Below are 11,836 nucleotides of genomic sequence, written 5' to 3'. Positions count from 1 at the left end.
CAAAGTCAGGGCACTCGAGTTTGGAGAAACATGAGCTCTCTGGCAGGTTAGAGCACACAGCTTGGAATAGCAGGTGGTAGTAGGGGTGCTCTGGGGATAAACACAGAGGTCCACCCTTAAGGTCAGGCATTGGGTGAGGAGAACCTAGAGTACTAAGTGCCAGAAACACTGGAACTGAGAAGTGGGTCAGTGATTTGGAGCTGTTCGGCTAAAGAAGATGGACGATCTTTATAAAAATAATGATTTCCCTGATCTATCCACTGACAGTGGGACGGAGGACTCTATTGGACAGTGGGATTATTTTTTGAATGCTTATGGGATGCTTTCTTCCTCTCTGAAACAGGGGCACATCGCTCAGTGTCTGTAAAACTCTCTGAGAGGCTTTCTGGCAAAGGCAATTGGCTGATTGCTAACCCCTCCTCCTTTCTCCCCACCCCCAGCACATACTCATAGTGAAACTGAACTTTTTTCTCTGACTGAGCTTATTCAACAGACGCCAGAAGAGAACATCCTCTTCCCCAATAAAACAGGAGCAGCCGCAGCTTGGAAGAGCAGTGGAGAAGTTGGCCAGATCTGCAGGAAGACCACACTGTTGTTCCTCAGGCTATGAAAGCAGCACACAGGTGTGTGTATGTGTATGGGGGAGGGCAAATTTGTTTTAAACTCCTGTGATATGTTTAAAGGAAAAAGGTTTGTGAAAATGCTGGAGTCAAAGGGAGAAAACCCAAGTAACAGGCTGCTATTCCTCTCTACGTTTAACCAGCAGAGAAGATAGCTCGACCATGCCTGCAGGCACAGCGATAGGCAGTGAGATGACAGCTTTTCTATATGAGGTTTCCAAATCTTTTCTAGACCAGATTAGATTCTGATGTCTCATAACCTGATTGAAACTACAGTTAATGTGGGGTTGCGTGTGTGTGTAATATCAGACCATATGCTAGTAACCTTCACATAAACACAGGAAACTTCCTGTCCCTCAGAGTCTGCAGGTCTCCAGTGTTCAGGCATGCTTCGGGGTGATTTAAAACCCTCCAGTTGTAAAGTCACAGCAGTTAGAGATGGAAAAGGCCTCGTGGATCATCCACTCTATCTCCCCATGAATGCAGAGTTGTTCCAGAAAGGACATTTATAGGAATTTTTTCAGTCTAGTTTTAAATGTCCCAAGTGGCAGGGTTCCCATCTCTTCCCTTGAGGAAAATAGTTTGCAGTCTAGTAAAATGCATCTCACGCTCAGGAAATTTTTCTTCAGGTCCAGCCTAAGTTTTCTCTTGGTGTAGCTTTATTCTGTTACTGCTGTTATACTCCCTTGTACCACCATAACTAATGTCTCTCCCTTCTTGGTGTTAAAACACTTAGATATTGCTAGACAGTTATTTTGTGCCCTTAGTTGTGATGCATCTTAGCCATACATGTGTAGCTCTTTTAATCTTCCCCAGTCCGTTCAGCCCTTGGATAATTTTTGCACTTCTGTGAACTCTCTTCATTTTGTCAATAGCTCTTTGGAAAGGTGGTGCCCAGAATTAAATGCAATATTGATGGTGCAGTATCAACAGAGCCATATATTAGGGTTATTATTCCTTGTTCTCTCATGTGATGCCTTTGTATCTGCAGCTCCCAAAAAAACCTGGCCTTGCTCCCCACTGTAGTTCCCCCCCACGTTTCTCTCTGTAGCAGTGCTTCCCAAGTTTCTCCTTTCTACTCAGTCAGTAGTTTGGATTATTTTCCAGAGATGCATTTTTTCAAGATGATTCTCATTTCTCATTTTCTGTTAGAATCTCTCTGGATCCCTGTCATAAATATAAAGGGAAGGGTACACACCTTTAAAATCCCTCCTGGCCAGAGGAAAAACCCTTTCACCTGTAAAGGGTTAAGAAGCTAGGATAACCTCGCTGGCACCTGACCAAAATGACCAATGAGGAGACAAGATACTTTCAAAAGCTGGGAAGAGGGAGAACATCAAAGGGGTCTGTGTCTGTCTGGGAGAGGCTTTTGCCGGGGATGGAACAAGAATGGAGTCTTAGAACTTAGTAAGTAATCTAGCTAGATATGCTTTAGATTATGATTTCTTTAAATGGCTGAGAAAAGAATTGTGCTGAATAGAATAACTATTTCTGTCTGTGTGTCTTTTTGTAACTTAAGATTTTGCCTAGAGGAATTCTCTATGTTTTGAATCTAATTACCCTGTAAGGTATTCACCATCCTGATTTTACAGAGGTGATCCTTTTCTTTTTACTGTTTCTTCTATTAAAAGTCTTCTTGTAAGGAAACTGAATGCTTTTTCATTGTTCTAAGATCCAAGGGCTTGGGTCTGTGGTCACCTATGCAAATTGGTGAGGATTTTTACCAAACCTTTCCAAGGAAGTGGGGTGCAAGTGTTGGGAGGATTTTGGGGGAAAGACGTTTCCAAACCACGTTTTCCCAGTAAGCCCAGATAAATGTTTGGTGGTGTCAGTGGAAGTCCAAGGGCAAAGGGTAAAATAGTTTGTATCTTGGGGAAGTTTTAACCTAAGCGGGTAAAAGTAAGCTTAGGAGGTTTTCATACAGGTCCCCACATCTGTACCCTAGAGTTCAGAGTGGGGAAGGAACCTTGACAATCCCTTTGTATTATTTCTCTCCTCACTGCTCTTCACAACTCCTCCAATAATGGGCTGGATGCAGCACAGCAGAAGTTTGGAGGGTTGCACAAAGAGGTGCAGGTAAAAGGCTGTTGAGCAGGATGGGTAGTTTAAGGGAATCCACTCTGGCAGTCACAAGAACGTTGCCTCCTGGCCACCAAGCGACTCTGGGCTACAGGCCGGAGTGAGCCCTAGGAAAATAACAAACACTAAGGGAGCTCAGCGGCGTGGAGGGGGAACACTCCTGCCGAGGACAGGGAGCTGAAGTATGGCCGAGGTTTCAGCAACACAAGCACCTTCTTTATGACACAACAGAGTCTCCTGTTACACAACACTTTAGCTAGGGGATGGTTTGGAGTGAGGAATGACTTGGCCTGGGGGACTGGGTTAAGCCACACACCCAGATAGGGGAATGTTGATATGGAGACAAGGATGGGCATCAAGAACACACACATGCCAGTCATGCCTGCTACAGGTATTTGAGCACTAACTGCAAACTTGAATCTCTGGTCAGCTCTGAGAGCTCCAGTGCACACGCTGACCATCTCAGCCGGGGGGCAGTCAGGGGGCGGGGCTGTAGGTAGGGGTTGGGGCAGTCAGGGGACAGGGAGTGGGGTGGGGGTTGGATGGGGCAAAGGTTCTAGGGGGGCGGTCAGGGGATGGGGGTTGGGGGGGCGGTTGGATAAGGGGCAGGGAGTCCTGGGGGGAAGTCGGGGGCTGGGCTGTGGATAGGGGTTGGGGCAGTCAGGGGACAGGGAATGGGGTGGGGGTTGGATAGGGTGAAGGTTCTAGGGGAGCAGTCAAGGGATGGGGGCTGGAGCTGGGGAGGGGTGGTTGGATAAGGGGCAGGGAGTCCCGGGGGGCAGTCAGGGGGCAGGGCTGTGGATAGAGGCTGGGGCAATCAGGGGATAGGGAGGGGGGTGGGTTGGGTAGGGGGTGGGGTCTGGGAGGGTCTCTGGAGGGAGTGGTCAGGGGACAGGGAGTAGGGTGGGTTGGATAGGGGCTGGGGTCCCGGGCGGTTAGGGTCAGGGGAGTCTCGGGAGGAGGTGGTCAGGGGACAAGGAGCAGGAGTGGTTTGGAGGTGTCGATGGTTCTGAGGAGGGTAGTCAGGGGGCGGGAAGTGGGTGGGGGTCGGATGGGGGCGGGGCCAGTCTGTTTAGGGAGGCACAGCCTTCCCTACCCGGTCCTCCGTACAATTTTGCAACCCCAACGTGGCCCTGGGGCGAAAAAGTTTGCCCACCCTTGGTGTAAAACACTGGGGTTCAGGCATGTAGGGCACTCTACTTGCCTAAGGAAAGGAGTACTTGTGGCACCTTAGAGACTAACCAATTTATTTGAGCATGAGCTTTCGTGAGCTACAGCTCACTTCATCGTTGCAGCCGATGAAGTGGGCTGTAGCTCACGAAAGCTTATGCTCAAATAAATTGGTTAGTCTCTAAGGTGCCACAAGTCCTCCTTTTCTTTTTGCAAATACAGATTAACACGGCTGCTACTCTGATACTTGCCTAAGGTGCGCCTCACCATCTACACTGCTAGTTACACCCATGCTAGCTGGGCATACAGTCTCTGTATGCTACCCACTGCCACAAGGGTGGACATAGCCTACGGGCTAGGCAGAGTCCTCTATGCTGAGCAGTAGTAAGTCTCAATTCCCCGGCTTGCCATCCCTTTCCTCTCCAGGTAGAAGGAGGAATGGGGTGTGGGGAGAGAGTCATAGAATCATAGAATATCAGGGTTGGAAGGGACCCCAGAAGGTCATCTAGTCCAACCCCCTGCTTGAAGCAGGACCAATTCCCAGTTAAATCATCCCAGCCAGGGCTTTGTCAAGCCTGACCTTAAAAACCTCTAAGGAAGGAGATTCTACCACCTCCCTAGGTAACGCATTCCATTGTTTCACCACCCTCATAGTGAAAAAGTTTTTCCTAATATCCAATCTAAACCTCCCCCACTGCAACTTGAGACCATTACTCCTTGTTCTGTCATCTGCTACCATTGAGAACTGTCTAGAGCCATCCTCTTTGGAACCCCCTTTCAGGTAGTTGAAAGCAGCTATCAAATCCCCCCTCATTCTTCTCTTCTGCAGGCTAAACAATGCCAGTTCCCTCAGCCTCTCCTCATAACTCATGTGTTCTAGACCCTGAATCATTTTTGTTGCCCTTCGCTGGACTCTCTCCAATTTATCCACATCCTTCTTGTAGTGTGGGGCCCAAAACTGGACACAGTACTCCAGATGAGGCCTCACCAATGTCGAATAGAGGGGAACGATCACGTCCCTCGATCTGCTTGCTATGCCCCTACTTATACATCCCAAAATGCCATTGGCCTTCTTGGCAACAAGGGCACACTGCTGACTCATATCCAGCTTCTCGTCCACTGTCACCCCTAGGTCCTTTTCCGCAGAACTGCTGCCTAGCCATTCGGCCCCTAGTCTGTAGCGGTGCATTGGATTCTTCCGTCCTAAGTGCAGGACCCTGCACTTATCCTTATTGAACCTCATCAGATTTCTTTTGGCCCAATCCTCCAATTTGTCTAGGTCCTTCTGTATCCTATCCCTCCCCTCCAGCGTATCTACCACTCCTCCCAGTTTAGTATCATCCGCAAATTTGCTGAGAGTGCAATCCACACCATCCTCCAGATCATTTATGAAGATATTGAACAAAACCGGCGCCAGGACCGACCCCTGGGGCACTCCACTTGACACCGGCTGCCAACTAGACATGGAGCCATTGATCACTACCCGTTGAGCCCGACAATCTAGCCAGCTTTCTACCCACCTTATAGTGCATTCATCCAGCCCATACTACCTTAACTTGCTGACAAGAATACTGTGGGAGACCGTGTCAAAAGCTTTGCTAAAGTCAAGAAACAATACATCCACTGCTTTCCCTTCATCCACAGAACCAGTAATCTCATCATAAAAGGCGATTAGATTAGTCAGGCATGACCTTCCCTTGGTGAATCCATGCTGGCTGTTCCTGATCACTTTCCTCTCATGCAAGTGCTTCAGGATTGATTCTTTGAGGACCTGCTCCATGATTTTTCCAGGGACTGAGGTGAGGTTGACTGGCCTGTAGTTCCCAGGATCCTCCTTCTTCCCTTTTTTAAAGATTGGCACTACATTAGCCTTTTTCCAGTCATCCGGGACTTCCCCGGTTCGCCACGAGTTTTCAAAGATAATGGCCAATGGCTCTGCAATCACAGCCGCCAATTCCTTCAGCACTCTCGGATGCAACTCGTCCGGCCCCATGGACTTGTGCATGTCCAGCTTTTCTAAATAGTCCCTAACCACCTCTATCTCCACAGAGGGCTGGCCATCTCTTCCCCATTTTGTGATGCCCAGCGCAGCAGTCTTGGAGCTGACCTTGTTCGTGAAGACAGAGGCAAAAAAAAGCATTGAGTACATTAGCTTTTTCCACATCCTCTGTCACTAGGTTGCCTCCCTCATTCATTAAGGGGCCCACACTTTCCTTGGCTTTCTTCTTGTTGCCAACATACCTGAAGAAACCCTTCTTGTCAATATAGCCAAGACTGAGGAGTTCAAAAATCACAAGCCGGACCCCCTAAACTTCTGACGTTGGCTTAAATTTCGTGAGACTTTAAAAAGTGAGATATTGTTTTCTTGCCTGTCTCCTTATTTATTTATTTACCATTGTCCGTGTTTGTTTCAGGCTGAACATTGAATTGTAAGCAGTGTTGCCAACTTTTATGATTTGATCATGACTCTCATGGTAATTGGTGTTTTTCCTAAAGCTTCAGCTCATGGAGTCTTGTGAATACATCTGACTCTCAGTTTCTTATTAAGTTTCTAGCCCTCATAGTTGGAGAGAAAAGCTTGCAAATGTGAGGAGATTGTACCCTAAAGGCTCAAAAACCAGAAGGCAACTAAAAATAACCCCAAATTTATTAGTTGTAAAAATCCTGAGATTCTTAAGCCAATCTTGTGGGTTTTCTGTCTTACTCAGGATTTTTGAATGGTTAGGTTTGTGATATCATATAAATTGGCTCCTGCCCTCTGATGGGAGGGCATAAAATGGTGCTGAGCTGAGGCCACCCCTGCCCCCATCATTCCCCTAGACTCAGATGTGTGCAGAGGAGACAGCCCTCCCTCTGGGGTAAGGAGCACTTGGATCTAGGTGGTGCCTCCCCTTCCCTTTGCTAGTCGGTTCGTAGGGTAGTGATCAATGGCTCCATATCTAGTTGGCAGCCAGTATCAAGCGGAGTGCCCCAAGGGTTGGTCCTGGGGCTGTTTTGTTCAATATCTTCATTAATGATCTGGAGGATGGCATGGATTGCACCCTCAGCAAGTTTGCAGAGGACAGTAAACTGGGAGGAGAGGTAGATACGCTGGAGAGTAGGGATAGGATACAGAGGGACCTAGACAAATTAGAGGATTGGGCCAAAAGAAATCTGATGAGGTTCAACAAGGACAAGTGCAGAGTCCTGCACTTAGGAAGGAAGAATCCCATGCACTGCTACAGACTAGGGACCGAATGGCTAGGCAGCAGTTCTGCAGAAAAGGACCTAGGGGTTACAGTGGACAAGAAGCTGGATATTAGTCAACAGTGTGCCCTTGTTGCCAAGAAGGCCAATGGCATTTTGGGCTGTACAAGTAGGAGCATTGCCAGCAGTTCGAGGGATGTGATCATTTCCCTCTATTCGGCATTGGTGAGGCCTCATCTGGAGTACTGTGTCCAGTTTTGGGCCCCACACTACAAGAAGGATGTGGATAAATTGGAGAGAGTCCAGCGAAGGGCAACAAAAATGATGAGGGGACTGGAACACATGACTTATGAGGAGAGGCTGAGGGAACTGGGATTGTTTAGTCTGTAGAAGAGAAGAATGAGGGGGGATTTGATAGCTGCTTTCAACTACCTAAAAGGGGGTTCCAAAGAGGATGGATCTAGACTGTTCTCAGTGGTAGAAGATGACAGGACAAGGAGTAATGGTCTCAAGTTGCAGTGGGGGAGGTTTAGATTGGATGTTAGGAAAAACTTTTTCACTAGGAGGGTGGTGAAGCACTGGAATGGGTTACCTAGGGAGGTGGTAGAATCTCCTTCCTTAGAGGTTTCTAAGGTCAGGCTTGAGAAAGCCCTGGCTGGGATGATTTAGTTGGGGATTGGTCCTGCTTTGAGCAAGGGGTTGGACTAGATGACCTCCTGAGGTCCCTTCCAACCCTGATATTCTATGATTCTATGAATTAAATATGCCTATAAAAATTCAGGTGCTAAATTAGAGGCCAGTATTCAAAATCAGGTCCAGATTTTCTTCACAATTTTTAGTAAAGGGTCTTCAAAATGTGTCATTCACATTTAGCTTCTTTTGCATTTAATTTTCTGCCATAATCCTTTCCAGTTGAAAGACAGAGGGGTGACTTCATATATGACACAAAAGTATTCATAGATGGTTGTTGAAGTTTCTCTTTTATCTGAATATCTGTAGTACGTTCTTCTGTGTGAAGGCTCTTCTAGGTTTTAAATAAAATTGTTTTTCAACAGATATTTCAAGTAAAAATGGAAAGCTGGATACAGAAAGAACAAACCGATGGTAAGGAAATAACAGTTGGGACTCTATCCTGTCCCTTCTTTGCCCTTAATTAATATAAGTATAAATACTTAAAGGTTTATTGTCTGTAGGTGAGCTCCTTCCCATTTGAGATTAATGTTCTGCACTGAGTGTTGATGCAAATATCTTAAATAAGGGTAAGAACCCCCGAGGAACAAGGTCAGAAGTGTAGCAGGGGCTCATGACAAAAGAGGTTTTAAAATGGGTTTTTATAGTTGGCGACTTTTTATAATCATTACTGCCCATGAGTATAAAGGCTGAAGAGCCAAGGACAGTGCATGCAGCCACTCTGAAAGATATTCCCTCCTAACCCAGACTGTCAGTGCACCACATTCCTGACCTGCCAGGAACACTGCTCTTCCAATCCTGTGTCTCCCAAGTGTAGAGATGGCCCAGACTGCTTGGTCTTCTGGGATGTGGACCAGTGTCCACGAGTGACTCTGAGGCCAGTAAACCAATGATCACTAGTTCTGAAGCTAAACCCTCAGAGGTGAGAAGTTAGTGCCCATAGATCCTGATCCAACTCTTAGTGAAGTCAGTGGAAAGATTCCCAATGTGGAGTGACTTGAATGGGAGCTGGATCAGGCCATCAATTACTGTGCCATTCAGTTCTAAAGTGAAAACGTCTTAACCTTTGCACATTCAAATGTCTATAGTTGTATAGGCAGAAATCCTCAAAGCTACCCATCTCTACTTGGTTTTCTTTGTAATGTCATGAATATCTCACACGTGTTCCAACAGCCCCAGGGGATGTCGGCCGCTACACTGGGGAATCAGAACTGAGAATCATCCTTGTAGGTAAAACTGGAGCTGGGAAAAGTGCAACAGGAAACACCATCCTTGGCAAGAAAGTGTTTGAGTCCAAACTCTCACCAAAGTCTGTAACTGCAAACTGCAGTAAGGGGGCAAGAATCTGGAATGAGAGGAATGTGGTGGTGGTTGATACTCCTGGCATTTTTGACACGCATGTACCAGTGGAAGAAACTTGTCGAGAGATCAGTCGCTGTATTGTAGCCTCCTCCCCAGGGCCCCATGCCATCGTTCTAGTGGTGCCACTGAGCCGTTACACTGAGGAGGAAAAAAAAGCAGTCAAACGAATACAAGATATTTTTGGAGCTGAGTCCATGAGGTACGTGATCCTGTTATTCACTCGGAAAGATGATTTAGATGGTACCGAATTAGAAGAGTTCATAAAAGACTCTGATGTCCAAGGCCTTTGTGAGCTGGTAGGAAAATTTGGAAAACGATACTGTGCATTCAACAACAGAACAACCGGAGAAGAACGGGATGCCCAGGTTAATGAGCTGCTGGAGATGGTAGATAAGATGGTGCAGGAGAACGGAGGCACATATCACACGAATGAGATGTATAACTATGCTGAGAAGAAGCTTCAAGAGAAAACAGAGGAGCTGAAAAAAGCCTATGCAGAGCAGCTGGAAAGAGAAACAGAGAAAATAAAATGTGATTATGAGAAGCAAATAAAACAACTCAAGGAAGAATTAAAAATAAGGGATGAAGAACAAAAGCAGTATCAAGATGAAAAGGAGAGGATAATGTGGGAGAAAGACATGGCAGAAAAGGAGATGGTTTTGCAACAACAAAAATTGAGACTTTTAGGAGAAAAAGAGAGAGATTATGCTGCAAAACAAGCAGGAGCCAGGGAAGAAGCTGAAAGTGATATAATATGGAAAATGCTTTTGGATGCATTTAAATTTGCTTTTGCAGTAATTATGTGTTAGTTTAATGATGACTGAGCTACATTTATCTTCTTTATCCTGTTATTCTGAGTCTATAAAAGTCACAAATGAAGTTTCACTGCTTGTTACACGTACGGACCCCAACATTCTGCATTTTAGGACCAAATTCATCCCTGGTGTAGCTCCACTGAAGCCAGTAGAGCTACACAAGGAATGAAATGGGCCCTTAATTGCTAAGATACTTTCTCCCTTGTGCTAGTGAATCTATCACATGCTTTGATAATCTGTTCCAAAGGCTAATTGCTATCACCGTTATAATGCATGAATTCAATGTGTGCAATGTAATTACATGACTTAGTATAAACATGAACAATATACATACATGGTAGAAGCAATATATATTGCCATGTACGCATCTGCTATGCACTATGCACTGCTGGGCTCCTGCTCCAGGAACACTTCAGGAAGCTAATAAAGAAATAGTTGACTTGTAGATTCCTTGGTAGATAAACAGAAAATTTGGGAAATAGAAACAGGAGACCCAGTCTGAGAATCATACAGGTGAAGAACAGCCTGGAAAGGAATTACCACAGTTTTTGTACATTAGTTTCTAATCACGAAGGAGAATGAGGAAGAGGAATGGAATGGAATGGAAAGGAAAAGACACTGTGACTTTAGTTATAACCTTTACAAGATTCCAAGAAAGAGAATTTGTGCTGGGAGAAACTATAAACAGGTAAACTGCTATTCCAAGGTGAGCAGATATGTGTTTGCTTAGACCAGAACCTAGTGCAAGTGCAGAGTGGAATAAATATAGACGCCTGCTTACCAGAAAGGGACTTAATCCAAGGGTGTGGTACCCTGCAAAAGTCATTCCTTAGTATGATGGGAGAAAGAGTTTCTTCACTACTCCACAAGACCTGAAGCAGTTTTTTGGCAGCCCATCCAGCATGAGAGGCTCAGAGTGAGGCTATGTCTATATTATGAGCTGGGGTGTGATTCCCAGCTTGCGTAGACGTACTCGCGCTAGCTCTCCTTGAGCTAACACACTAAAAATAGTACTGTAGCCATGTCAGCATGAGCAGCGGCATACGCTAGCCTCCCTGAGTATAAACCCGCCTGAACCCCGCTGGGGTGCACTCAGGGTGGCTAGCCTGTCCCGCTGCTGCTGCCCATGCAGTCGTGACTATTTTGAGCACGCTAGCTGCACGAGAGCTAGCATGAGTCTGCCAGTGCAAACTGGGAATCACACCCCTAGCTCCGCAGGTTAGACATAGCCCAAGACTCCCTCTCCAGTGCTGGGCCCCGGGGGAAGGCAGAGCACAGTGTGAACTCCCCTTACATACATTCCTTTAGACATGAGTGCCTGGGACTCATTGTTTTCCCTCACTATTATTACAGGTGGTGGTTGGTTGACTCCAATTTGCATAATGTATTTATATGGAAATACTTGAGAAGGCTTTGTTAGTTTGTTTTTTAAAGCAGAAAAAATGGAAAGCTGTTACTCTTTTCTGCAGTGAAGTACTCAATAGTATAAAATTGAATCATTTCAATCAGAGTAAATTTAAATTCATTTATAGGTTTTGTTCCCTTTTTTAAAAATTCCTGTGAAAATCGCATTGTAGGTTTCATGTTTTTGTCTCGCCGTATCTCCAGATCAAATTTGCTCACTCTAGGTATTTTTTTCCATTGTTAGTACTGCAAACCCAACCTGGGAACTGAAAGTTAAACCTGATTCTTTCTGATTTATCTTTCACTAGTCAATTAAGGAGTTAGATAACAATTCAGCTGTATTACTTACTATTGCAAAATTGGGCTAGGTAGGAGTGCCAAGGGTTTAGTTAGCTTACTATGTGACATCTGTGTGCATTCTATGCAAGGTTTTGTGGTGAGGTTTGTGAGTAATAGACATCTAGAACTGAAGGTGCAGAAATAATTGCTTTTGATTTTATTTTTATTTTT

At 45.6% G+C, this 11,836-nt stretch overlaps 1 protein-coding gene across 2 annotated transcripts; it reads left to right on the top strand.

Annotated features, from left to right (window-relative positions):
• Positions 1–509: 509 nt before the first annotated feature.
• LOC311515176 (GTPase IMAP family member 7-like) lies at positions 510–11,393 on the top strand. Of its 2 annotated transcripts, XM_084618058.1 has the most exons (4): positions 510–623; positions 1,773–2,027; positions 8,111–8,159; positions 8,919–11,393. In XM_084618058.1, exons 3-4 carry the CDS (start codon positions 8,126–8,128, stop codon positions 9,914–9,916), a joined length of 1,032 nt encoding a protein of 343 aa, XP_084474184.1. In that variant the 5' UTR covers positions 510–623; positions 1,773–2,027; positions 8,111–8,125; the 3' UTR covers positions 9,917–11,393. The 2 variants fall into 2 exon arrangements, with proteins under 2 accessions (XP_084474184.1, XP_084474185.1); XM_084618059.1 differs by lacking the exon at positions 1,773–2,027.
• Positions 11,394–11,836: the final 443 nt, after the last annotated feature.

The sequence above is a fragment of the Lepidochelys olivacea genome (genome assembly GCF_965140295.1).
Source record: "Lepidochelys olivacea isolate rLepOli2 genome assembly, chromosome: 2".
NCBI lineage: Eukaryota > Metazoa > Chordata > Testudines > Cheloniidae > Lepidochelys > Lepidochelys olivacea.
The sequence above is the reverse complement of the archived record's forward strand: the minus strand, read 5'-3'. Positions and strand labels throughout refer to the sequence as shown.